At 45.4% G+C, this 26,215-nt stretch overlaps 1 protein-coding gene across 1 annotated transcript; it reads right to left on the bottom strand.

Annotated features, from left to right (window-relative positions):
* Window positions 1–583: 583 nt before the first annotated feature.
* Window positions 584–7,673, bottom strand: DUSP6 (dual specificity phosphatase 6). The gene is made up of 3 exons (XM_083463028.1): window positions 6,328–7,673; window positions 4,156–4,593; window positions 584–2,119 (listed from the first exon to the last, which is right to left on the bottom strand). Exons 1-3 carry the CDS (start codon window positions 6,737–6,739, stop codon window positions 1,812–1,814), a joined length of 1,158 nt encoding a protein of 385 aa, XP_083319154.1. The 5' UTR covers window positions 6,740–7,673; the 3' UTR covers window positions 584–1,811.
* Between the last annotated feature and the right edge of the window lie 18,542 nt (window positions 7,674–26,215).

Below are 26,215 nucleotides of genomic sequence, written 5' to 3'. Positions count from 1 at the left end.
TTTCACATACACATCACAGTCCAGAAAGGGTGAAACATTCATGGCAACAGAAACTATGGGTGAAATTCAGACATACATCGTAATGGTGTGTGCGTGGGGGGGGGGTATTAAAAAGAGATGATTTACATTGCTTTGCCTTTAATAGCATGTTTACCTGCATGTACAGCCCTCCCAGAGGTGTAGGAAAGGGGGTGTGGTGGGTGCGGTCCACCATAGGTGTCATGACTGAGGGGGGGGTGGCAAATGGCAGTCGAGTGGGAGTGCGCCCACCCCAGGCAGCATGGGCATATGCTCCGCCACTGACCCTCCCCCAGTAAAAATGGATGCGGATGCCTACTCTGCCGTGTTTCTGAAAGCACATCCCATTGAAAGTAATGCAGTGCAAATAAATGACCCACATTCAGACATGCGCTTCCAGTTTCTGATCTGGCAAGTTCCACGCGTAGAGAAGTTTGCTTGGGTGCACTGATCATCTCCACTTTTAAAGGTAAAAAAGTCAGCTAGCTGCACCACTCTTCTGCAAACGACAAAGTGCTGAACGATGGCAACTCTTACCAAGAAACAAATCAGTCCCATTCTCAAATAGCCAAAAATAGTTATTTATTAATAATTTATGATCTCAACATTCTTAGAATAAAATCCCAACTTTTACACTGGCAAATCAGAGACACTCCCTTATTGACAATTGTGTGCAAGACCTTCTTGCATATTACACAGGTACTCATGCTCACACCCACACACACTTCCAGTTTTATACAAAAATAAATGCAAGATATTGCATTTGAGGTGAAGCTCCCTGAAGAGTTTGTACAGAGGTAATGCACTGTTTAGCACAAAATCGTTTTGTTTTGTTTTTAATTTGATAATTTACAGAAAAAAGAATCTTCTGTTCTGAAGACGTAGCTCTCTTCCAAAAGAAAAATGCAAACTAGGCTATGTACAAAAGGTAAGGCCAAATTAAGTCATAATGAGACCCTATGTTGATGGCACACCCCTGCAAAAGAAAATTATATATATATATAATCACCACAAAAGATACTTTATCCATTCACAAAATGCGAGTAAACAAACCCCAAAGCATAGACACAGATTCCCTAAACAAGGAAGCAAGTTTGTCTCATTTCAACAGTAAAATCAAGCATGCTGCAAAATTGTATCCTTTGCATACAAAAGGAAGAATGGAGAGAGAAAGAACGCCCCTTGCGTTGACCTCTTGTACCTATCATTTTACTGATGTTGCTTATCAATTCAGGATTTAAAACTTTTTAACATCAACCAAGCCAAGCATTACAAAGCTCTTGGCAAACAAAAATTCCAAACACATTTGAGCTTAAACCTCTCTTTGGCTCCTCTAAATCAAAATTGCGGGGAGGGGGGGCACACAATTAGTCTTCACTGAAGACAACACAATATATTACAAATGCATTGAATACATTTTCCCCAGTCTTACATGTGCTCATATAGTGTCCATTCTTCCTCCCCCCTATCTGTGTTTGGAAGTCCTCAGTTCCAAGTCACTGTATAGGTGGCGGTTTGTGCATCGAGCAAAAATGCGTGGCCTACCTAGAGGCAAGGTCTGAAGAGTTTATGGTGGTTGTTTCCCCCCCGGGAGAACTCGGCTGGTTCCCTCCCTTTGCAATAGCAGATTCCAAACTTTGTTAACCTTTTTATTTTTAAGCACACAGGCCGGCTACTGCTCAAGAGCAGCATCCACAAAAGAGAGCTGGATTCCTTTGCTGCCGTCAAAGAGAAGCATCGTCGAGGAATGATCACACAACCCAAGGTTGGAAGAGCTGGGACGTGGCTGGTGCTCACGTGGACTGCAGGGAGTCCACCTGGAAGACGTTTTGGTTGGAAGGGGTGGTGAAATACAGCTGCTGGCTGGGGACGCGGTTGTCACAAGGGCAGCTGAGCCCCAGAGTCCTCTCAAAGTCCAACAGCTGGCCCATGAAGTTGAAGTTGGGGGAGATGTTGGATTTCTTCATCTTGACAATGTCGTAGGCGTCGTTCATCGACAAGTTGAGCTTCTGCATCAGGTAGGCGACCGTCACGGTGACCGAGCGACTGATCCCTGCCAGGCAATGCACAAGCACGCCACAATTCTTCCCACGAGCTTCATCTGTGGAGGAAACAAGACAAAGACAAGAACCGTGAGATCTCTCTTCTTCTCCCAGCCTAAAGGTCACACCACTAGACGAGACCAAACATGACAGAGAGCTTTGTGAGCGCCTCATAGAATTTGCATCGCCTTCCTTCCTACTCCCATCCTCCAGGCTCACTTTGCATAGAGTTTTCAAAGCCTTGCTTTATTTGTTCTCCCAATAACAGACTTATTTCTATTTTGACTGGGCCAAAGTCAAAATGCAAGAGTTCTAGGCAGAGGTCTTCTGAACTCAGGCCTTGAACGGACGCCGGCTTTGAATGCACCAGGAACATGAAAGCAAGTTACACCTTCAACAGAATTATGTGGTACAGCCTTTGTTGAACTGTACCAGGCAGGTTGAGACCGACTGTTCGGATGCTCAAGAACTAAAAAATACTCCCTGGACACTGGAGACTCAGCTAGGGCCAGCATAAATGGTTCTAGCCTAATTTGACGTGCAAATGGGAATATTTTTTGCTTACTAGGGAATATTCCAGAGGGTAAACTTACACCTGTAATCTGAAGTAGACTACAAGAGGAAGATGTGGTTCCCCACCACCACCTTCTTGCCTATGTGTTGTAACATGAGCAGCAATAAACAACAACATGCTGTCAGTCACAGAAGCAGCTTATGGTGGGTATGTGGTAGATGATCTGTGGTTTTAGAAGATTCCACCAACATTGGAAGGGCTTGTTTTGAACTATAAAAATGTGAAGTGTTTTATGTGACTTTTCTGCTCTCTTTTACGGCATAATGCGTTTGTGTTGACGTTGTTCAATGCAAATTGCTTGGAGACCTTCTCAGGTAAGTGACTAATACTAAATAATACTTCATAAATTCTAATACTAATAGGTCACAAAAATAATTTGGTGTACATTCACCCTAGCATATAAATAGGGAAACCTTACAATGCCACCTTTTTTTTTTTTAATGGAGACAAGCAGATTGCAAAGGTCTATTAAATTATTCTCCAACTGTTGTGCAGTGCAGCTGAACAATGGAGGTATTCAGCTGTTTTAAAAGGAAGAGAGAAGTCACAGGGGACAGCCCATTAGGAGAAACAGGATGTCAACATTGCCAGAAAATGGGTTCCTTTGTAATAGGAAATGCATTATAATGCCAGGAGATTAGTTTCTTTGTGGCTTCCAGCCTACAGTTTCTTCTTGCTGGGCTCAGATTACCTACATTCTGCTCTATTACCAGTATCACTCAATCAGATTACAGCACAGTATTCATTGACAGATAACACAATGACCCTCCCCAAAGAGGGGGTGGGGAGCATAACTGAACTAATTCACAAAGAGAAGGGGAAGGAGTCTAAATGCACTCATCAGCACTTCTCATATATTTTAGGGCAATACCTGCTTCTGAGAAAACACTGTTTTTTATGGAACACTCTATAGATTAAATTCAATAGAGCATGCTTCCACATGGTGAAGAAATGAAAGCTTGGAGGCTCTAGGGGGTATACTTCTGAGTAGATGTACATAGGATTGCACTGTTTGAGGGAGCATAAAAGCCTAAGGAATTGAGGAATCAGGTCAGGCACAGTTAAAGAAAAAAGGGAAGGAATGCATCCAGTTAACTATCAAAACACTGGAATCTCTCTATATTGTGTTTTTAAAAATCACTTGCTTTCTTTTAAAATACAGTTTTCCTGGACAAAATTCAAATATGCTGGCATGGAAATTATTAACTTTAAAATACAGGTATCTAAAAGATCAACTTCTTCTTCTTACAAGCTTTAACAATAGCTAAACCCTGGCAGAAGTATCTTTCTATTTCTTAGATCCCCCGAAGGCTGAAAATTACATTAAAATAAATAAGTATTAAACAAGCCATACTGCTAATAATTTGCAGCATAATCCTGTACAGTTCTACTCAAAGGCAAGTCCTACTGAATTTAACAGGGATGACTCCCAGGCAGGTGCACTGAGGATTGCAGGCATAATTATGCTACCACAAGACACACCCAACACTCACTTTGCAATTATTATAAACTAAATCTCACCTATAAAAGAGATGGCCTCAGGGAAAAACTGAGACAAGTTTTGGCTCCAGTGGTCAGAGATGGGGATCTGCTTGTATTTAAACTCGCCAGCATTCTCAAAGAGATTAGGCAGGTTGGGGGTGACATTCAAGATGTATTTAATGCCAAACTCTTCTAGAACGTCCAAGTTGGTGGAATCCTTGGCACAGCCCAGGTAGAGGTAGGGCAAGATCTCCACCGGGAAGGAAGGCTGGTTATTGGACAAGGGGCTGCCGTCAGAGTCGGTGGCACTGTTAGGGTCTCGGTCAATGTCAGATTCAATGTCCGAAGAGGAGTCGGAGCTGATTCGGAGGCCACCCAAGCCCAGGACTGGCAGAGGGGGAGAACTGCTGCTACATGAACTGTCCAAGTTAGTTTCACAATGCAGGGCATACTCTGCCTGGAACTTGCTGAAACCACCTGGGAAGGAAAGAAAAAAAGAAAGGAAATAATTTGGATGAGGGATCACATTAAGGCTTTCCGAACCACTACCACCCTACACACCACCGGGGGTCAGTTCTATAGCTGTAAGATGCAGAAGCAGAAAGCCACACAACAACATACAGTTTGAGAAGAGACATAGCTCTGTAGTGGTGTAACGGGTTCAATTGACTTTTGCCTGAAGCCAGACAGTGCAGGCAGCCCTGACCAATGGCCCTGCACATCAGAAGGCTAGTTTCCTCTGTTTCAGACCATTAGAAATAAAACTGGGAGCTAGGGAGGTTGAAAAAAAAGAAGGGGATTCCCCTCTATCACGGCTGTCAGATTAAGGATTAAAAAAATATTAGTGGCAGATGCTGCTCCTGTGGAGTTCAGTAGAGGAAGGGGGATTAGGAAATGAATGGACAGTCCTGAGAATGACAGAATGGAGCTGCTGCAAAATGCAAGGGAGCCAACGCTTATTCCGCCATGGAAAGCAGAATTCTGTTGCCCACCAATAAATACACTGGATCCTTTTACTTGCACCGGAAGGAACAGCCCAGATTCAGACGACAAATTTCAGAGTAATGTTAAAGAGCAGGAAGTTGCCAGCATTTCTGTAATGGCACTTTTTAAGGTTGTTTTTTTGCCTAATCGGTGTAAAATGCATATCCCACCCATCATAAAAGAAATGAGCTATAAGGAGGAAGCATTGAACAGCCCTAAACTGAAGAGGACAGCACAGAAGGGGTTATAGCTCTTCTCCCACTCCACTTCCTATCCCAAGATTTTGCAAGAGCCTTTGCTCTTCCAAAGAAAGGGAGGGAGGAAGCAATCGGGTTATCAAAACCATCCCTTCAGGGCATGTCTCCTTTGAAGCGGCTGCCTTTTAAGTCCAGACAATATAAACCAGGCCCTTTTATTGCACCACCGTATCACCCCTAGTCTCCCTGTACGTAACACTTTGACCTAGTAACGCCAGACTCATCCCCGGGGTTTTGCCTAGTTTGACTGGAGGGAGGAGGAGCAAGCAGAAGATTTAGAGCCGCCGGCAGATTTCGGAGTGACTTTGCGTTAGATCAGCAAGGATTTAAAACGAAAAGGCTCGGCTGAGCTGGGAGGGGGGCAGGCGGGAATGGAAAGGGAGTGTGAGCGAACTGTCCATGAGTGAATATCGGTCTGAAAGGATTGTGAACTCAATTCAGGTGCTAAGCATCTCCCGAGAAATGGACCGAGTTCCTTCTGCTAACTCACCCCCGCAAACCCGAGTCGCTTTCACACGAGTTTTTTTTCGCTAGGGAAAAGATCTAACAGCCTTCAGGAGTTGGGATTTTCAAAGTTTGTCCCTCGGATATATTGCCCCATGTTAAAAAACTTAGGCAAAGGGGTTTGTGTGTGTCCTGCCCTATGGCTTTCCCTGGCAGGTTTTAAAAGCAGTGAGATTTGCCCAGCATGGGTGGGGGTGTTTTCCTCCTCTGGGATTTCTTTCTCCTTCCTTCCTTCCTTCTCCCCCAATCAGGGGCCATCTGGCAACGCTCCGCTGCGTACAATAGGGGGCGAGGATGTCTTGCGCCCAGACGCAGGGGGCTGGCGTCTAGACACTCCCCTGGCGGCTGGAGGGGAAGGGGGCGGTTCTGAAGGCGCCGGGGGGCCGGGGATGGAGGAGGGGGGAGGAAGGAAGGAAGGCAGGACTGGATTCCGGGGAACCCGCTCCCGCTCGGCTTAACCCCTCACCTTCCAGGAAGAAGGCCTTGCAGCCGTCGTCTTTGAGGCGCTTGAGGAGCAGCCCCAGGACGGAGTCCCCGGCCGTGTTCTCGTTCCAGTCGCTGCTGCTCTCGTCGTAGAGGACGACGGTGTCGGTGCCGCAGCGGCGGGCGAACTTCTCGCGCTCCTCCTCGCCGCTGGCGAAGAGGGCGCGCAGGGGCAGGTTGCCCTTCTGCAGGCGCCGCAGCATGATGCCCGGCAGCGCCACGCTGATGGCCGACTCGATGTGCGACGACTCGTACAGCTCCTGCGGGCGGCAGTCCATCAGCAGCAGGCGCTCGGTGCCCAGCTCCAGCTGCTCGTTGAGCCACGCCACCGTCTTGCACAGCGCCATGTCCGACACCACGAAAGGAGGAGCGGCGGGTCGGAGCGTATCTAGCATCGGGGAAGGCGGGCGGCGGCGGGGGGCTGTGGAAAACGCCCCTCTCCAAAGGGCCACGCGGACCACCGGGGCGGAGGGCACGGGCGAAGCCGGGGCGAAGGCAGCCGCAACTCGGGAACTCCTCGGGCGAGCTCCCGGCCTCCGTTAGCAGTGGAGAGAAGGGACGGAGCAGGAACCCCCCTTCCTCTTCTTTTTGTCAATGAATCCTCGAATGAACCTCCCTAATCGCCTCTGCTTTTTTGCTTCCCCCGAATAAAAATCCAGTTAAATGTGCTCAGAGGCGTTTCTTCCGTGCAGCAAAAGGAAATGCATTTAAATAACTAGTTAGAAGAGACAGACCCTACTCTCGCTACCGGTGTTATTGCTTTGCCTGCTTCTCCTGCTTCTCACATCTTGCTTCACGGCCCCCCTTCTCCTCCTCTTTCTTCCTAAGTCCTCGAGATGCGATCAATGTCCCTTTTAATCAGCCCTGCACGCTCTGCTGCTGCTGCTGCTGCTACCTCTGCTCTCCTCCTCGCTTCGCCCCTTCCACCCCGCGCCAGGCAGTTCCTCAATGGATACAAACATGGAACGTCTCAATGGATACATTCTCTCGGCCGGCCAATCAGCGCTCGCGGAAGGGGCTGTTTCCGTGGAGACGGGCCGGCTGGAACAGGTTGTGTTGATGAATTGTTAATGAGTTTGTCATTCACAAAAACGGAAAGGAATTTCCGCTCCGGATAAGCCGAGTGCAAACAAGCAGCAACAGCAGCAGCTCAGCGGGAGGAAGGAGGGAAAGGAAGGCGCGGGGGGAGAAGAGAGGGAGGAGGAGGAGAGCTAAGAGGGGAAGACACACAGCCGCTAGAGCTGCGCGTCTGCGGCTCGAGTTTCCTTCTGTTGCAGCTCACGCAGAGCAGCCCAGCGATTACACAACAAATGGTCCAATTAGAGGAGGAACAAAAGGCAGCCTCTCCTCTTCGGTGTTTTCGCTGCACAAGCGCGCTCGTTAAGGGCACTTCGCAGCCGCGCTTTTCCTCCATCGCAGCGAAGCGAGAGAACTTTTGGGACACCCCGCGTTGCTTTTGCAGGGCTGATAAGATGCAAGAGGCGGGGGGGGGTGCCTTTTGCAAGCATTAGGACCCCCCCCGTCCCTTCCACTTGCCTTGGATTTTTTTTCCCGTGGGCGAAACGGGAATAATGACTGACCCACGCGTGCACGCTTTATTTTCCGCTCTCTACAAACACGTGCGCTGATAGTAACCATAATACATGCGGGCACACAAGTTCTCCAAGTCAGGAGACTGGAATTGAGAAAAGGAAGCGGCGGGGGGGGGGGAGCCCGATCGCACCAGTGAGTGACCTCAAAAAGTCAGCTACGAGAAAGCGGGCCGCCGGCTTGCTGCGAGAGCCGCAGGTTTTATTCTCCCCTCCGGGCAAGCCGAGTTAATTGTGGAAGAAGGAGCCGGCTTTTCATTAGAGCGGAGCGTGGGCCGGAGTTAATGGGTAGCGGAGCGGACAGAGCCGCTTGGCATTTGCAAGGGTGGCTGCTGGCGCTCGGTAATTGTGGCCCATTGTTCCCACAGCCTGAAATCCAGGCCGGGAGAGCGGCTCTTCCTCCCCCTTCGGCCCGGGCGCTTTTCTTGCTATTAACCCTTCCTGGGCCCCCCAAAAGGAATATTTCCCACGCATTTAAAACCCATTTCCCCGCGGAAGTGCTGCGTCCGCCACCGCTTTCCTCGAGGGGGCCTTGGGGGGAGTCCTCGTCGGAGTCCGATCCCCCCCCCCCAGGCGTGTTTACTCGGAAGGAAGCCCCGGTGGCTATTCAGACGGGTCCAGCTTCCCAGAGGGTTCGCCTGCTCGAAAAAGAGGAGCAAGGGCGAATTCGTTGCGAGGGAGGCGAAAGGCCAGCAAGCCACCCCTCAAGTTCGAGCTGGCACCTGACGAAGTGGTGCTTTAGCTCCGCGGAAGCTCCAGCCACCATAAGCTCATCGGTTAGTCTTTAAGCACACAGGGCTCTCTGCTCTTGGTTTTGCTACACGTCCTAAGGGCTGCTACACAGAGGCGTTGTTGCGGGGTTGGCTACGTTAGCCCCCGCCAAGGACGCACCAGGTCCAGGCTGGGCGCAAAAAATCCGCCTCTCCACAACGATCCAGCTCCTTTCCAAGGGCGCAAATACATCCCTGCTGCTGCTACTACTACATGCATGGCAAAGATACAAGGGTGACAGGGCTACTCTCCGCCATCAAGTTTAATGCAAGCATTTGCTGGGCTACCCTGGGAAGAGGTTTCCTGCTTTTTCTCTACTGTCCCACAGTGATGGGGGGGGGCTTTCTTAAAGAGTTGAGAATTTGCTAGGTGTTACAAATGGAGGGAGCTGACCAGAGTGGCTGGGGCACTCCAGTAAGATGGGCAGCATATATTATATTATTATTTATTTCAGTGCATCGGTGTGGTCTGGTAGGAAAAATGCCCTTGGGTAGCCAAGTTAGATGCACCTGGGTGTTGTTGGCCTCCGGTGGGAAACAAACATCACTATATGGATTTGGCTTCTAAACTGCTGCTGTGATTATGATGGTGGTGATTCATTTGTAAAATGAAGTGAGAGGTTCCTGCGGTCCCCTAACCAGAAAGGCCTAGAACATGGGTAGGCAAACTAAGGCCCAGGGGCCAGATCCAGCCCAATCGCCTTCTAAATGCAGCCCATGTAGGGTCCGGGAATCAGCGATTTTTACATGAGTAGAATGTGTAGGATGCACAGGAATTGGTTGATTCCTCCCCCCCCAAAAAAAAATATAGTCCGGCCCCCCACAAAGTCTGAGGGACAGTGGACCAGCCCCCTGCTGAAAAAGTTTGCTGACTCCTGGCCTAGAAAATGAAGCACTTCTTTATTTGGGCTGGTTTTTAAGTCATTCCCATGCAGAAACGTAACAGCAGAACAAGATAAAGCAACTTAAGATTTCTTGCTACACATGCACACCCTTGTGCTTTCCCACTCTGTCCACTTTCCTTCCTCCCCAGAGCGCATTAGGTCACATCAAACACTAATAGTGGAATATCCTGTTCCCACATAATGGGAGAACGTGTGGGAGCTGCCAGGATGATTGTGTTGTCCACAACATCGGCTTTTATTGATCTGATAGAAGTTAGTTTCCCCTGCCCCTTCAGCAAAGTATAGGAAGGAGGGGGTTTATGCCACCAGGAACTTCTACCATTGTGTGTGTGGCCTGGGTGATAAAAAAAGTTGTGGGGGGGGGGTGAGCAGTTGCTTGAAAGGAATGTCACCCAGCAAGCTTCAACTGGACTGGTAACAGGCGGAGCAAGTCACAAGGACTTTACTCTGAAACAAGGCATATAAATGACCATCCCTTTTGAGACAGTAACAATAGGGAGAAGACCAAACCATCAGGCTGCACAGCTCCATTGAATAATCAGCATGAATTATATCTATGGGGATCACTGTGATATACTGTGAACACATAGGATCATTCCAGTATGCGGTATGGTATGTTGCAGGTCCTAGGATATGCCTCAACTGTGATACCTTTGGGGCAATATTAGGTTAGCAACAGAGAGACAACAATAGCGGGGAGTATAGGAGCATGAATCTGGATTTGTAATAAAAGGCCTGTGACGCTCCACTTCCAACCTGACCCCTGCTGAAAAGCTTACACTACAGGCTGGTGGGTTTTTCAGCAAGTGTCTATAGTTTCATCAGAACTGATTCTTTATTCAAACTAGGTGTTTTTACCTGCTGGATAGAGGCTACTTAGATGTTTTAAATGGTCATGGATGAGATTAATCAGGGCTGTAAGAGAAAAATGGTATTGGCAAGTTGCGCAATGGAAAGGAAATGACCTAACTCTAATGGAGTCACTTCTCTTATTTTGAAACGATTCTCCAATATCACACCTTTTAAACAAAAGTTTCCTGGGTGGCTGATGGGTTTATGAAGTTACAAATAAAATTTGCATCATATATCGGGTGTGATGTTGCTTTGTTATTAATTTGTATATCGGAGCTTAGAATTATGGCACAGTCCTGCTCATATCTACCCAGAGGTAGGTCCTACTGAATTCAAGTGGATTTACTCTCTGGTGCAGGTGTATAAGATTGTGACCTTTGCCTCACAACAACCCTGTGGGCAATAGTGGCAAGCTCCAAATCAGCTGGTGAGTTTCATAGCTGAAGAGGAATCCAAATCTGGGTCTCCTCAGCTCAAAAACCATGCTCTAAGCAAGGATTTCTTCTTTCTTTCATTGCTGCAACGGGTTCTGTAGAGCAAAGAACGTTTTGGAGGTGGCACGGGATGAAGGAAGACTCAACCAAATGGTGCTTCTTTTTGTTCTCAGAGTCTGACTGATTTACATTTAGCTTTGGCAAGGATGTGATGAGACAGGCAAGCTGCTGCGCCATTGGCAGCTGGAGGGCGTGACGCTTGGGCAGTTGACTTGCTTTAAAAAGAAAAAAAAATACCCCAGAAGTACAGGTTGTGCTGGAGGCAATGGGTGAGTAGCTGTCTTAGACTGAACCGCAGGATGATGCCGGAAGGCAATTGGAAACAGCATGTTCTAATTATGAAACATGCATGAGCCCTAGCACGGGGGGGGGGGGCATATCCACAACAGTCCGTAAGATCATAACAACTCTGCTGGCTGAAGACTCAGCCAATGCTCTGCTTTCAAAGTGGCCAACCACATGCGTATGAGAAGCCTCCGAACAGAACCTGTACCATTTCATCACGGTCCCCTACCTGCAAATTTCAGTAACTCATGTTCACAGCTATATTGCCTCCAACAGGGAGGTACAGCATCACCACCATGTTCAGTTGCTGTTGCTGGCTCATCCTCCATGAACTTGTCTCATCCTCTCTTAAAACCATCCAAGTTGGTTTTAAAAATTCATGCATGTTTACTTGGAAGCCAGTTCCACTGAACTCACTATTTTGTAGAATTTGAGTTGATCCCTATAAAGCAGGTGGGGAAAATCTTTTGCACTCTGGTCATTGCTGGACTACAACTTCCATCATCCTTGACCAGGCTTTGCTGGGGTTGATTGGTATTATTGCTCTACTATAGATCTGTTGCAATACAGTTCTGTCATTTTAACCCCTACCTTAGAGGCATGTGGTTTGCTCTTCTTTCACCTGGTCCTCTCTAAAGATCCCCAAAGTGTAAACTTCTTCCTCATGACACAGCACTAAAAACTCTTACCTGTTCTCTCTGTAAAAGAGTTGTTTTCTTCTGGGTTTCCAGGCTCCTCTTATTCCAAGCTTCTCTCTAGGTAGTTGCTCTGACCCCTCGGGACTTAAGTCACAAGAGAACTGAAGGGTTGTTTTATAATCTGAAGAAAGTAAACAACTTCCAGTTTTCAACACCAGTGCAAAAGTTAAAATGACAAGAAAAAAAGAAGAATGTCTCAAATGTTGCTTTTCTGGAGTTCACATTAGGGAGACAGATGTGTTCCAACAAACAGGCCTTGCTGTTCCAAAATGGGGGCAATTAGGATGCCATCGTAGATAAAATAACCTAGTTTTCATGTGGAAGTTTTCTGTAGGGAGTTGAAATAACGTATATACAGAAGTACAAGCCCAAAACAACCAAGAGCAGGTGTTCAGGGTTGTATAAAGCCCTGAACCAGATTGTACAAAAACCTGCTGGATAGCTGGCTGTTAGGATACGTATGAAACAAAGTTGTTTTTGCTCACCTGTTTATTGGAAAGGACTAAGACTCATAAGTTTAGGAAGACTTTTTACTATCTTTAGATTTTTATGGGCTATGTAGCAAATGGTGCTTTATGACAAGTAACAAGATTTTTCATCCCCATTACAGGTGGTGCTGTTACACTGCTCATAAAACCATTCATTTTTCTCAGTTTATTACATTAATATAGTGGGCTAAGTGCCACAGGTTTGGCACAATGACTGGTTGAACTGAGTCTTCTTTTCCCTGTGGATTTTAGCCTAGAGTCAATTTTAAAAAGACAAACTTGTGAGCTCCCTCCTCTGCTCTGCTTCATGCATGTGGCCAAGACATAGACCTACCTTACTGAACCCTGGTGTCTCACATCCCAGGGTGAGCCAGCATGGTATAGTAGCAATTAGAGTGTCTGAATAGAACCTAGGAGACCAGGATTCAAATCCCTTCTTGGGCACGAAGCTCACTGGGTAACCTTGGGCCAGTATAACCTACATCACAGTTTTGTCGTGAGAATCAAATGAGGGGGAGAAGCACATATGCCACTCTGAGCTCCTTGAAGGAAAAGGTGGGATATAACTGCAATAGTTAGGTCACAATTAGCTCTTAAATAGGGTGGTTACACCTGGTATAACCAAGTGAAGAAAGGTAAAGGAACAATCTGATTTAGGATAATCTGCCATTCCTTGTTCCTCAGGTTCTTCCACACTTCCTCCTTCTTCCTCTAATGGGCAAAGCAGACAATTATATCACAGTGGGGGTGGGGAGCTCCCTCCTCCAGTTTGGGTTCAAGTGCTCTGTGTGCCCATTCAAAATCATCAGCAGAGATTATGAGGTCTAGAAGCAGTGATTTAAGCCAAAGGGCAATAAATTGTGCAGGATTATTCTCTTCCATTCCCTTGTCAAAAAATGAGTAAATATAAATTCATTCTGCTGTTTCAATTTTCTGCCATCTTCAAGCTTGTTGCATATCTCTATCTATCTATCTATCTATCTATCTATCTATCTATCTATCATCTATCTATCATCTATCTATCATCTTTCTATCTCTCTCTCATCTGTCTGTCTATCTATAATTCTTTGATTTTTTTTGTCATGGATTTTGGCTTAGTTCTTTTGTTGCTATTGTTATTTCTGTTACAGTGTCCTTGCATTAAATTCTGTCAGTTTCATGCTTCCATTGGAAGCATTCATTCCTTCCTAGTATTTTTAATATGCTTCTTTATGGATTCTTGTTGCACTGCAAATTTTTCTCTTAAGACAATGTTATGAGGTTGCGGTGGTGGGGGAGTAGGCTATATGCAGAGACTCTTCTAATACATGGGCTCCCCTTCCAAGTCTTGGAATAGCCAGGTTATCTTCCTGGTGAAGTAATGGGTCATTAAGATAACAAAGGCAGGGGAACTGTGCTAGACAAATGGGTGGGGGCCCCTCCCCCCGAATTGCTGGTAGTTAGAAAGAGAAAGGTCAGAGCTGAGAGCAGAGAGTTGAGTGATGTGAGCAAAGCAGCAAGTTGAGAAGACAGAAAGATGGAGCAATGTTCCGTTTCTGTTTGAATCCAAGCCTGTGGCTATGGGGGAAGCAAGACTTTTTGGGGGTGTTAATGCTGTGAACCCCTCCCCTGTAGGCTCAGGTTGTGTGTGTGTGTGTGTGTGTGTGTGTGTGTGTGTGTGTGTATTTGCATATATATTTGCGCACACACACACACACACACACACAAACATATATATGCAAATAAACCAATAAACCATATATCATAAAGATACCACAATCTCCACTGACCCTCATGCCAAAGGGAACACGAACTCTGCGTAAGTACCTGGAATCTCATGGTGCTCAGAGATTGGGTTTGCATGCAACAATATTTTTAACACTTTCTTTCCCCAGTGAAGATTTTGATGAAAGGGTGTCTTGGCTAGTGTCCTTGTTGAAGTGAGCCTTCTATCTTGGGGCCGGCAGAATTGAGCGAGGTCTTTCCTTTGCAGCTTTTCTGAATCCTATTGCGTTCACCTCTCTCTTTCTTCAAGGCTTGAGGTGGGTTTTTTTAGACAGCAGGGCTTTTGGTCTAAACAGTTCTTTTGAGCCTTGGAGCAGAGCTTTAAGTTAAGTGGCAATCTTCTTTCTTTCCTGGCCATGTCTCCCCCACCCCCAGCTGCCATTCCTTGTTGGTCTGTACCCTATAGCTTCTATTCAGTGTGTGTGTAATGGGGGAACTTGCAGACGCCACAGCTCCCCTATGTTGAGGATGCATTGCTACAGGAGAAGGGTCACACAGCATCTCTTTGCTCATTTTTTGCAGAAAGGGATTGAAAGAGCTGGCCAATAGTTCTCAAGACTTCGGTACAAAAGCAAAATGGATGGCACAGCCAACAGGCTGCTGTGAACATGATGCTTAAACAAATGGGAACTGAGGGCAACTTCCTTGAATAACAAAGCTGGAACTCCAGGCCAATCAATGTATCAATCAATTACAGCTATTTATATCCTGGCTTTCGAGATACTTCCAAGGAGACTTATAAATAACACCCAGACACATTTTTAAAGAGCTCAATAAACTATATCAACGTGTAACAAGCCAACAGGACTTCCCCTTAGGCAGATAGCCCAGAGGTAGGATTGCAAAGTAAAGCAAGTATCGGCTCTGAGGTGATCTTTACCTTCCAACCTCTTTCCTGGAATCCTTCCCAGAGGGTACCGTATTTTTCGCTCTATAAGATGCACCAGACCATAAGACGCACCTAGTTTTTGGAGGAGGAAAACAAGAAAAAAAAATATTCTGAATCTCAGAAGCCAGAACAGCAAGAGGGATCGCTGTGCAGTGAAAGCAGCAATCCCTCTTGCTGCTCTGGCTTCTGGGATAGCTGCACAGCCTGCTTTCGCTCCGTAAGACGCACACACATTTCCCCTTACTTTTTAGGAGGGAAAAGGTGAGTCTTATAGAGCAAAAAAATACGGTAGCTGGTGGCCGATGGCCCTCTGGGTTGGGAAGAGTCTTACTGAAGTAGGCTCTGAAGTGGTTTTCACCTGCTTCTGTCTCTCTCCCAGAATCCTTCCCTGTAACGAGACTTTAAAGTGGCATGACTAAACTCCCTGCAAAAGTCATATAAGAATGCCGTGTATCTTGAGGCAGGAGAACAGTATTCTGAAGGCTTCCTCTTGCCTGTACTTCTGCAAAACTGTTCTCCTGCCCCAGCTTTTTTCTTTTCTTTTCTGCAGGGCACAGTTCAAGTTTTCAGAAGGTGGTTCATAACATGGAAAAGGTTGCAGAACATTTGAGGATTTCTGCTCTTGGCCCTACGCTTGCTTTTCCCCCTCGTTGACAATGGAAGAAGTTAAGATTAGTTGGTCCAGCTCTTTTCCTGTTCATTCATGGAACTTGGACAGTTTTGCAAGAGGGCATGAAGAGTTTTCTGAAATGGGGCCTGTATAAGACGAAGTACTTTGCCAAACCTTTTGCATTTGTTAGATGAAGCTTTCCTTGAAGTGACACCCACTCCTTAACTTTCAGCATTATAAATCTTTTCTGGGAATAAAAATTTGGATGGAATTTTGCATAATAGGAACACACCATGACTCACACATGCAATTTTGAATGGTTTAGGGTCTATTCCAGTGTGTGGGTGTCTGTGTAGGGCAATTATGTAAGTGTCAGGATAGCTAAGAACTTTTGACATTTGTGGCAGCTTAGCAGAATTCCTCTCATGCTCTCAAATGCTTGTGTGAGGGATTTTACGCACTGAACTTCCCATGCATCTATGAAATGATTAGCAGGATTTTAAAATTAATGTCTGATTTATTATTGTCTCAACACATTAGGGTGCGTTGGTTTTAAAGAGAAAAAATATTTTAAAGTAGTGAGGAGAGAGACATCTTATACAAATTGTCTGGAAATTGCATTATAGAATAAAGCTGTTCTATATTCCTGACATTTTCAATGCTAATTGAATTCATCACATATTTGAAAGAGAATGTTTGGATAGATTACATGTGGGACCTGCAACAAAATGCTGCAGCATGGTTGCTCACGTACACTATCCCAGCCATGTCTCCTTCCATGACAGCCTCATTCTATTTTCCCTTCCACCCCGACTACAGACATAGCATACATTTAAAGCACTCTCATACTTATTTAGGATTTGTCGCTCCTCACAAAGTATTTTGGTAAATTTAGTTTGTTAGCCTTCATCCAATTGTGTGCAGAGGGGGAATCACATTTAAGAGTTTTGGTGGTGTATCTTCTACCACAATGAGATTTCCAATGTACAGGGGTGATATTTTAGCCCCAGACATGTCTGTTATGTCAGAAGACCCAGAGCCAGAAAAGACATATTCAGAGGAGGTAGACTTTTTCTGTGCAGTGATGATTTGTCCATTTCTGTTTATTTAATAAGCTTGTGGCTTTAATTTTCAATTACAAACAACAAAAACTATTGAAGTAAAAATGTGATGAAAATATTGAAAACTGTTTAGAAACAACTTTATTACAACTGACATTTAATATTAATGGTTTTGTGGGGTGCTTTTCTAACCCAATTCAGAAACCTGCAGGAAAATTCTCCTTGCTGAAATGTCCCCAAACAATACGGTTATATGGTTTGTGCCAACATGTTGACACCTCCAAAAAATACATTTAATAGTGCTGAGAGTCTGTGCATGTATGTGTTAGCACATTAGGCTCCCTTGGCTTCTCACCTGTTTGTTTGTTTGTTTTTGTTTGTTTGTTTGTTACACTTAAAATAATATTAAATATTTCCTGTGAAATCTTGGACACAGCACCTGGTCTCCACAAAAAGCAGTGAAGGAAGGAAAAGGTTTAAAGATTTGCTGTTGCATCAGTCTGGTTTTTATGACTTTAGTCAACTATTTTTACTGAGGCTTTCTCTTGAGCTCTATAAAATATACTTACACTTTCTTTTCATTTGTTCCCACAGCATGTGGCACAACCATGGGACTTCCTAGACAACAGCCTTACTGGGAAGTGAATCATTGCTATGAATCATCATCGTTATTATTTAACGGATGAAAAATGGAAACGGAAATACTGGCCTACCTGTGGCTACTAAATCAGTTCATGGATGAAGGCAGCTTTGACCCCAGAGCTCTCAGGCCTGATTCTATCAACTTGTGTATCACATTTCACGGAACACCACCATCCCCAAATCTCTTTGTTCAGCACCTGAATAGCTCCCTTGCCTGGAGGCTTTCATAGAAACACACCTGAGACAGGGGTTCAAGATTTACTGCTCAGCGGTAGAGCACATGCTTTGCATGTTTCAATTCCTGACATCCCTAGTTCAAGACAGCCAATGCGATGCTTTCAAGATGTTGTTCAACTCCAACTCCCATCATACCTGTCCATTGCGCAAGTGGCTGGAGCTGATGGGATTTGGAGTTAATATCTATGGAGGGCATGATGTTGGCGACCCTCTCCTAGTGGAAAGTGTTAGCATTTGACTCCTCCGTTGCTGGATGTGTGATTGTTACATCACATGTGTTTACTTTCTAGGCTTGGAAAATCTTAGAATGGAAGTCAGTCTTATCTGTTCCGCTGTACTATACTTTTGTACTGTTTTTTTTGGTCTCTCTCTTGAAGGAGAAGTGAGAGGACACCATGGTTGCTTTGTCCTGTATATATTGCTTAATAAATCACTTAGAATGTTACTCTCACACTCCACGATCGCTTCTGCTATACTCTGCTGAGTGAGAATGCACATGTCTTTTAATATGTGTTGCAAGTGCGCATCGGGACTGATTTGTGAATGTGCCGGGCTGCGCTTCATCAGGAAAATGCCCAGAGAGGTCTGTCTCATTCCGAGGGCTGCATGTGCCCCCCCCCCCGATGTGTTCCAACAGAAAGGATCAAGGGACAGGTGCTGCAAGCGGCTTCTCCATGAGATCCTGAGCTTCTGCCACCAGTCAAAGGAGACAAGGTCTGATAGAAACCAATAAGATTGCTTCCAAACTTCCCACCCTTTCTATACATCAAATTCAAGCAAGCCACACTGACTCCCTTGGCAGATAATACCCGTTCTATATTCGTAAGAACCCGGTCATTTAGTGTGACAACCACTCACACTTTAGAACTCCCTGCCTTTTGAGATTAAGAAGGCTCCTTTGCTTTACTCCTTTCGGCTTCTGCTGAAAACATTCTTGTTTAGACAAGTCTACTTAGATGCTTAGAAAGTTGTGTATGGGCAATCTATCCGGAATATATTTGTATTTCGAGGAGTTAGTGATCTGACATGGTTATCCTTCCTGCCCCCTGCTCCTTCCTTTTCCCTATCAAAGCTGTTTGATGTCCGAGAACAGCCTTTAATGTCTTAATCAGTTAGGAAGAAGTTGGGCATTGTTTGGAGAAAGTGAGGCACTGGGAGAGGGTGGCTAATGAATAATCTGCACGTAGCCAGTCTGGCAAGCAACACAGGCTAACAGGTAGCTATCTATAAATCGGATGGGTGTGGGCAGAAGCTCGTGCATGGACTGATGGCCACAGGGCTGTGCAACCTGGGGCGACCTGGGAGAGTCACTTCGCCACTTCTTGAGGGCTTCCAAGTGGCAGATTGAAGTGCTTGCTTGGTATGTACCATATATATTGCTTGCTGTTTAGAACAAAACCTTCAATCTTCTCACTCACTTGTGTTTTGTATTACTTCTGAATCTCATTTTTAAAAGAACACCTTGCATTCGGCAAGACAAGTTGAGGTAATGTTAATCCGTTTTAGTATTCTAACTTTAGTATGTTTTAAAGTAGGGCTGTGTGTTTTTTCTTGATTCTATGGTTTTATATTTTGTAAACTGTTTTGAGGTTTGTTTGTTTTTAGCAATCAAGTGGTGCATTCATTTTTTAAAAAATAAATAAAATACATAAATAACCTGTCTGTCTATGTCCCGGGATTGGTGAGTTCTGGGTATTGCTCACTAAGTGCAATTCACTCAGGGAAGTTCTGTGTTATGACGTGCACAAGCCTGCATGGTATTGTTCTTTCTTTGGGAATTGCTATTTGCACTAAACTGACAGGTGGCGAACAAAGGAAGCTTCTCTTGCAGGATACGCGATAGCCAAACAAAGCAGGGATAGGGAACCTGCGAACCTCCAGATGTTGTTCAACTTCTATCAGCCCCAGCCAGTGTAGCCAAGAGTCAAAGAGGATGAGAATTGTAGTCCAACACCATTAGGGGGGGGGTCACAAGTTCCCCATCCCTGAAGTAGAAGGAAGAGGGAAATGGGGAATTCTCTTTGATATATCTGTGCCTAAAAGGCATTACGCGGGTGGCGCTGTGGGTTAAACCACAGAGCCTAGGACTTGCTGATCAGAAGGTCGGCGGTTCGAATCCCTGCGACGGGGTGAGCTCCCGTTGCTCGGTCCCTGCTCCTGCCAACCTAGCAGTTCGAAAGCACGTCAAAGTGCAAGTAGATAAATAGGTACCGCTCCGGCAGGAAGGTAAACGGTGTTTCCGTGTACTGCTCTGGTTCACCAGAAGTGGCTTAGTCATGCTGCCCACATGACCCGGAAGCTGTACACAGCTCCCTCGGCCAATAAAGCGAGATGAGCGCCGCAACCCCAGAGTCGGTCACGACTGGACCTAATGGCCAGGGGTCCCTTTACCTTTACCTTTAAAAGGCATTAGAGTTGTAGCTATGCCTTTTAAATTTGTGAAAAATTTTAAGTGGGCAGCTTTAAAAAAATGGTTTTGCCATTTGAAAATGTGTTCTAGCATGATGAATTCCTGAAGGAGAATGTCATCTCCCAACAGAGTTGCCTGTACCAAAAGCTCCAAAACCTTAGTTACTAGATGTGAACAGATGACAAAATAGACTATTTGGCTCCTTGGGCTTGCCTGTGTTTCAGTGCTGGGCATCGCTGAAAGGTCGAGGACATGACATGCCAGGCTATGCAAGAGCAGGCAAGTCTTTCTGAAGTCAGTTTTTATGCCAGCATGATAAATCCTTTCCTTTCTGGTGCTACTAAACTAAGATTTAACCTTTCTCTGGGTTGTATCAAATGCTAATGCTACTTAGATGTAGACCTGCTAGAGCCAATGAAGCTAAGCTAGGCATCTCAATTAATTGCAATGAAGCTACACTGGATATAGCCATCCTCTAATATTTTTTTGCACATTAGATTAATTCTTTTTTCAGCTATGCCACCATCCCTTCAAAAGCAAAAACAAAAAACCCACACACAGTTCTTTCCATCAATAGACAGCACTTAATAGGACCAGCATGGTAGGAAAGAAGAGCAAGTAGATATCTGGAAGCAGTAGAAAGGCAGATCTATCAAAATAGTTGACTTATAATCAAGGAGGATGGGGACCATGCTATATATAAGAAGTAATAGCTCGATTTTAATCTTCACTTACCTGGGAGTAAGCTTATTTAATTCATTGAAACTTACTTCTGCGTAAACATAGTTAGGATTGCAGCCTAAATCATTTGTTCATGCCAATGTGTTTGTATACCATCTGTTAATCATGTTTTAAGTGTGGTTTATATAACATAACATGGTTTTCAGTACTGCTCATTAAACCCAACTTATGCAACCCGTCAGACTATCCAGCTCTCTGTATGTTGTGATGGAGAAAAAATCAAGAGAAACAATACAGTTTTTTTGGGGGGGAATCAGTGTTTCCTAGGATCTTGTAGGGTTCTGCATAACATTCTAAATGACTTGGTTGTGACAACTAAGGTAGGGTGGCTTACATTGCCTTTTATCACTGCACAAGGCCAACTCAAGATGGCAGGGCTACCAGGGGATGTGTGCAGCATCCTTCAGGAATTGTGGGTGTCCTGGAATGCAGGTCTTTTCCTTTTCCTGCACCCCTGGTTTATAGTTCCCTTATTCCTGGTTAAGTGGTACAAGACAGTGGTGTCCACTTACGCTTTGCTGAAAGAGAGAAAATGCATCACTAAACTAGAGGATAGGAGAGGACACTGGTTAGCATAACATTTGCACATGCAACTCTAGAAGTACTATAGTTTAACTAGAAACCCAATACATTGCAGCCAGGGAGACCTGTGTGGCTGCCTAATCTGCTGCCCAGGTTTAAACCTCTGATGGAAGAAAGATGGAAACTAGCAGGTCTCCTTTGGCGACACATGGGAAAATGGCCCGAGTTCATCTAATGTGTTGATGACGATGACAACAACAACAACAATAATTTATTCTTTGTACCCCGCCCATCCGGCTGGGTTTCCCCAGCCACTCTGGGCGGCTCTCAACAGAATAAAACAACAAATATTAAAAACCTCCCTAAACATGGTACATCTTAACAGCAATGGGACACACAGAGTCAGGAGGGCCTCTGACATTTATTTTTATATATGGGAGAAGGGGGGTTCTTATAGCAACATTGGCCATTAAGGTTGTTTTGCCCTCTCCACAAGTCATGCTCATGAAAGTAATATTGAGCTTCATCCTCTGCATTGTAAGAGGATATTTATCTCACTCTTTCAAAGGTGGAAGAGAAAGGCAAGGAGGAAATCAGAAGCAGGAAGCTAGCCTGTGAGAGGAGGCTGGGGAAGAGAGGAGAGTGCATCTGTGAATGCCAGAAGTCCATTAGGTTTCAGGAAAGCGGAAGGTACAATCGAAGTCACTCAGCCATAGCTGGTGTAAAGCGGTGAGGCTGAATGGAAGCCTGCCAGTTCACACCATTTGAGTGATTAGGCTTGCATCCTTAGCCCCAAAAGAAAAAGAATAAAAACTCACACTGATCTCATTTAAACAGTAAGTCAATATGAAGCAATCCATGCCTTTTCCTTTGCAAGGGGGACTCAGTTGGCATTACTGGCTCCTCTGATCTGCAGCACCTGTGCTTTGGGAAGATGGAGACATTATCAGCTTTTTATCACTTAACAGAGGAAGGGATCCCTGGCCTGATGTTATTTATTCAGCTGGATGTATTGACTTTGTCTGAGAAGATCTAAGTGGAAGGCTGGGGGTTGTGTAACTTCAGCCTGTTAATTACCAGAGCTTCAAAAACCTTGATTTATGAGCTTATGCCCATGAAGTCAGGAATCTGAATGCCTTTTGCTTTCAATGGAAATAAAGGTATCAGGACCTGCAAAAGATCCTACAGTTAGAGAAATTGACATTGTGACCTCCCCAATAACATTACATTAAACCACATTGTTGACAGGCTTGTTTCTGGAACTGTTTGACAGGCAAAGGTAGCTCACGGAGTCCATTCTGATACAGTGGCCTTTGTCATTATGGGTTGTAGCCAAGGAAGTTTTACTCAGAGTACAGCCATTCAAAGGAATAGAACTCAGTTTGCCAAGTCCATTAATTTCGCTGTGTCTTCTCTGAATATAATGTTGGATAACAACCCAAAGTTTCCAGATAGCACTCAGAAGTTCTGATACGTTTTCCTCAAAACAAAGAAATGGAAACACTTAATTAACCTAGGCAGGTAGTGGGGATTTTAAAACAAATTACCTCAGAAAACCAGAGCACGTTTGTTGTGTTTCACCAAGGTGGAAAGAAAAGCCATTAAAACAAAATCTTCTTCAAAGAAGATGAGTGAGTTTTTGTTTTTGTTTTTCTGATATGGTACCCATGTTGGAACTAACCTGTAAATAATTTAAAGCAGGCATAGGCAAACTCTGGCTCTCCAGATGTTTTGAGACTACAATTCCCATAATCCCTGACCACTTGTCCTGTTAGCTAGGCATGATGGGAATTGTAGTTCCAAAACATCTGGAGGGCTGGAGTTTGCCTATGCTTAATTTAAAGCATACAAATTAGTTATTGTTATTAATGTTACTGGTTTACTGCTCATGGTTCACACATCACAATAGGCCAGATTCTGGGCTGTGCAGGGTAGCCTGAAACAACACAGTCAAGAATAGAGAAGGAGCAAAATGTCCATATGCATCAAACCATTATTATATTATCATCATCAATCAATTTGTTTTTAAAGGCAGCCCTACCAGGAATTTGCCCAGCATGTTCATACAGCAGCAGTACAATATCATGCCCTGATATTGCCCTGAAGACAATTGTCTTCTGCGAGATCATACCCACATAGCTTATGATGGTCCATCATACCTCTTGAAAGCAGACTGTTTCAGAACATGCAAAGTGTGAGTGAAGGGGAAAGAGTGATGGGATGTCACACGGTTTTCAAAAGGTCAACTGCAGATGCTGTTGGGAAAACACCTAGAAACGATTGTTCTCAAGAAGACAGGAACTTTGTCTGAAAACAGGATGGTCTGCCTCAAAAGACACCAGCAGATCCTAGTAGAGTTTGAGAAGGAAAACAAGCTGGGCGCCTCAGTGAGCTGCGAAGGGAAAACATCCCACTGGGTAACAAGACAGCATGTTGGGTAAACAGGAAAGGAGCAGTCATCAGAGTGAGAGGTCTGGGGGGTGAAAAAGGCTGGGGAGAGCTCTGATCTACGAGCATGATAAGGAAACTTGAAATGAAAGATCTCTTTGCACAGCCTGGCAAAAAGTGGCTGCATAAACAGAAAGAGGCATCGGCCTTCCGACTTAAAGTCATGTGTGCTTCAGGGTAAGCAGAACCAGTCAAAATGAATGTTGGGAAACCATAGTTTTCGTTTGCTCTCGTATGAGAGACATGTCTGAATTTCGCATACAGGAGGGTTACAAGTTCAATCCCTGGCATGTCTAGGAAATATGTCTTTCCGAAAGCTGCCAGACAGTGCAGCAGACCAGATGAAGCAATGGTGTGAATTGGCAGAAGGCAACTTCCTATGATCCTATGCGGTTGCAGCACTGAGGTAATCACATTTCCTGTCGAGATAAGGAAACCTTGTCCAATACCTCCTTGCTGTGCTCTGTTTTCCCTCTGAGTTGGCTATTTAAAAACAGGACTGCTTGGAAGTGCTAAATTACTGACAGCTACTTACCGCCAGCTACAGCACGTGGGTGGCACTGTGGGTAAAACCTCAGCGCCTAGGACTTGCCGATCGTATGGTCGGCGGTTCGAATCCCCACGGCAGGGTGAGCTCCCGTCTTTCGGTCCCAGCTCCTGCCCACCTAGCAGTTCGAAAGCACCCTTAAGTGCAAGTAGATAAATAGGTACCGCTTTATAGCTGGAAGGTAAACGGCGTTTCCGTGTGCTGCGCTGGTGGTGGCTCACCAGAGCAGCTTCGTCACACTGGCCATGTGACCCGGAAGTGTCTCCGGACAGCGCTGGCCCCCGGCCTCTTAAGTGAGATGGGCGCACAACCCTAGAGTCGGACACGACTGGCCCGTACGGGCAGGGGTACCTTACCCTTTACCTTTTTACTTACTGCCATGGGCTCTTCCCTTCCACACTGCTTGAAGCTGAGGCTTGAAGATGCAGCTGCCGGTTAAATAGGAAAAAGCAACTTGAGGGGAAAGGGTTGGAGAAGAAAATGGAGGGGCAGGAAATAGTTAAGCAGGAATAGGGAGACCTTTTTAGACTGAGGGCCACATTCCTTTTTGGACAACATGTTGGGGGCCACATGCCAGTGCTGGGTGGGGGGGGCAGGAGCAAAAGTGAGTGGGGCTATGAATATAAATATTAGCTTTGTACAGTAGGTTGCACTCTCTCTCTCTTATCCATACAGGTAAGCAAGAGGCACTATGAGGGTTCAAGCCAAGCAAAAACATTCAAGGGTGAGAAGCCAAGCCATTGAGGAATGTGTGGCCTGGGGAAGGGAGTGTTTGCCTGAGGAGAGTCCCGAGGGCAAGTTCTGGATGGTCACATTCAGCCCCCAGGCCTCAGGTCCCCCCCCCTTCTTCCTGCACTAATCTCCGCATTCACTCCTGCTTAAATGGGGTTGTGAATCACGGATTTGTCTGCACAGCATCTGTAGAGATGGGATCCACTGAAACAAAAGGGTCTGTCTACTTGTGTGAGTCAGTTCTCCAGTAACCCAGTTCAAAATCATCTCCTCTGGTGAGGAAAAAGAGATGAAACATGATGCTTAGAAAGAACCGCCTGAGCCATGCAACTGGAATGTACAAGAAAAGAGCCAAAACCGACTGGATAACAGTCGTGCTCAAACGATCCTTTGTCCTGAGCCAAGGCAATATTTTGCATTTGAAAGAATGATGTCAAGAATGTGCCTGTAAATGAAGTACGCATGGACATTTTGACTTGAGAGAGCCACACACTGTGTTTTGAAGAGTTCCTACTAAACTCACTGTCCCCAATATGCACAAGGGCGCTATCCAGTACTAGTCATAATAGGGTTATTATCTAGTGTTAGCCATAGAGTAGACCCACTGAAATCAATGGGCATGATTATTTTAGGATCATTGTTTTCAGTGGGGCTACTCTGCTTAAAATTTAGGTTTTGGTCCTCCTATACCACTAACACCCTCTTCACTAAAACCACAAATGGTGTCCCAAATTGCAATATCAAGAGGTCTCTGTGGCATCCTCATCCAACTTTTCAGCTGCCCATCTGACACCATCCCCTCCTTGGTCCCCTTCTCCTCTTTGGAATCCCCTCAATTTTCTCTAAAGTTTCTTCTCTTCCTTGTCAGAGGATTCTTTTAAGGCCTCTCTGTGTGTGGCAGCTCTTTCTTCCTTCAAACTCCACAAGGCAAGGCTCTAGCAGAGTAGGCCCTTTCCTGCTCTCTCTCTCTCTTTCTTTCTCCACACTTGCTCTGGGAAAACTTATCAAGCGCTACAACTCCCATGACCACCACATTTTTCTCCGCATGACTCACCAGCACTCCCACCTCAGCCCCATTCATCATAATCCACCCCTAAACCTTGCTTGCTTGCTTGCTTGCTCAGCACCATTCTTTCCAACCATCTCAACCACATTGCCTCGTTTTTGGATCTCTCATCACTTGCCCT

Source organism: Podarcis liolepis (assembly GCF_965112155.1).
Source record: "Podarcis liolepis genome assembly, chromosome: 10".
In the NCBI taxonomy this organism is placed as follows: domain Eukaryota; kingdom Metazoa; phylum Chordata; class Lepidosauria; order Squamata; family Lacertidae; genus Podarcis; species Podarcis liolepis.
This window is presented reverse-complemented; position numbering and strand designations above follow the sequence as displayed.

Excerpts from the sequence above, each read along its gene's own strand:
- DUSP6 (XM_083463028.1), bottom strand. The coding sequence starts at position 6,739 with ATGCTAGATACGCTCCGACCCGCCGCTCCTCCTTTCGTGGTGTCGGAC. Across the intron at positions 4,594-6,327 it reads CAAGGCCTTCTTCCTGGAAG|GTGGTTTCAGCAAGTTCCAG; the intron begins GTGAGGGGTTAA and ends TTTCCTTCCCAG. Across the intron at positions 2,120-4,155 it reads TGAGGCCATCTCTTTTATAG|ATGAAGCTCGTGGGAAGAAT; the intron begins GTGAGATTTAGT and ends TTTCCTCCACAG.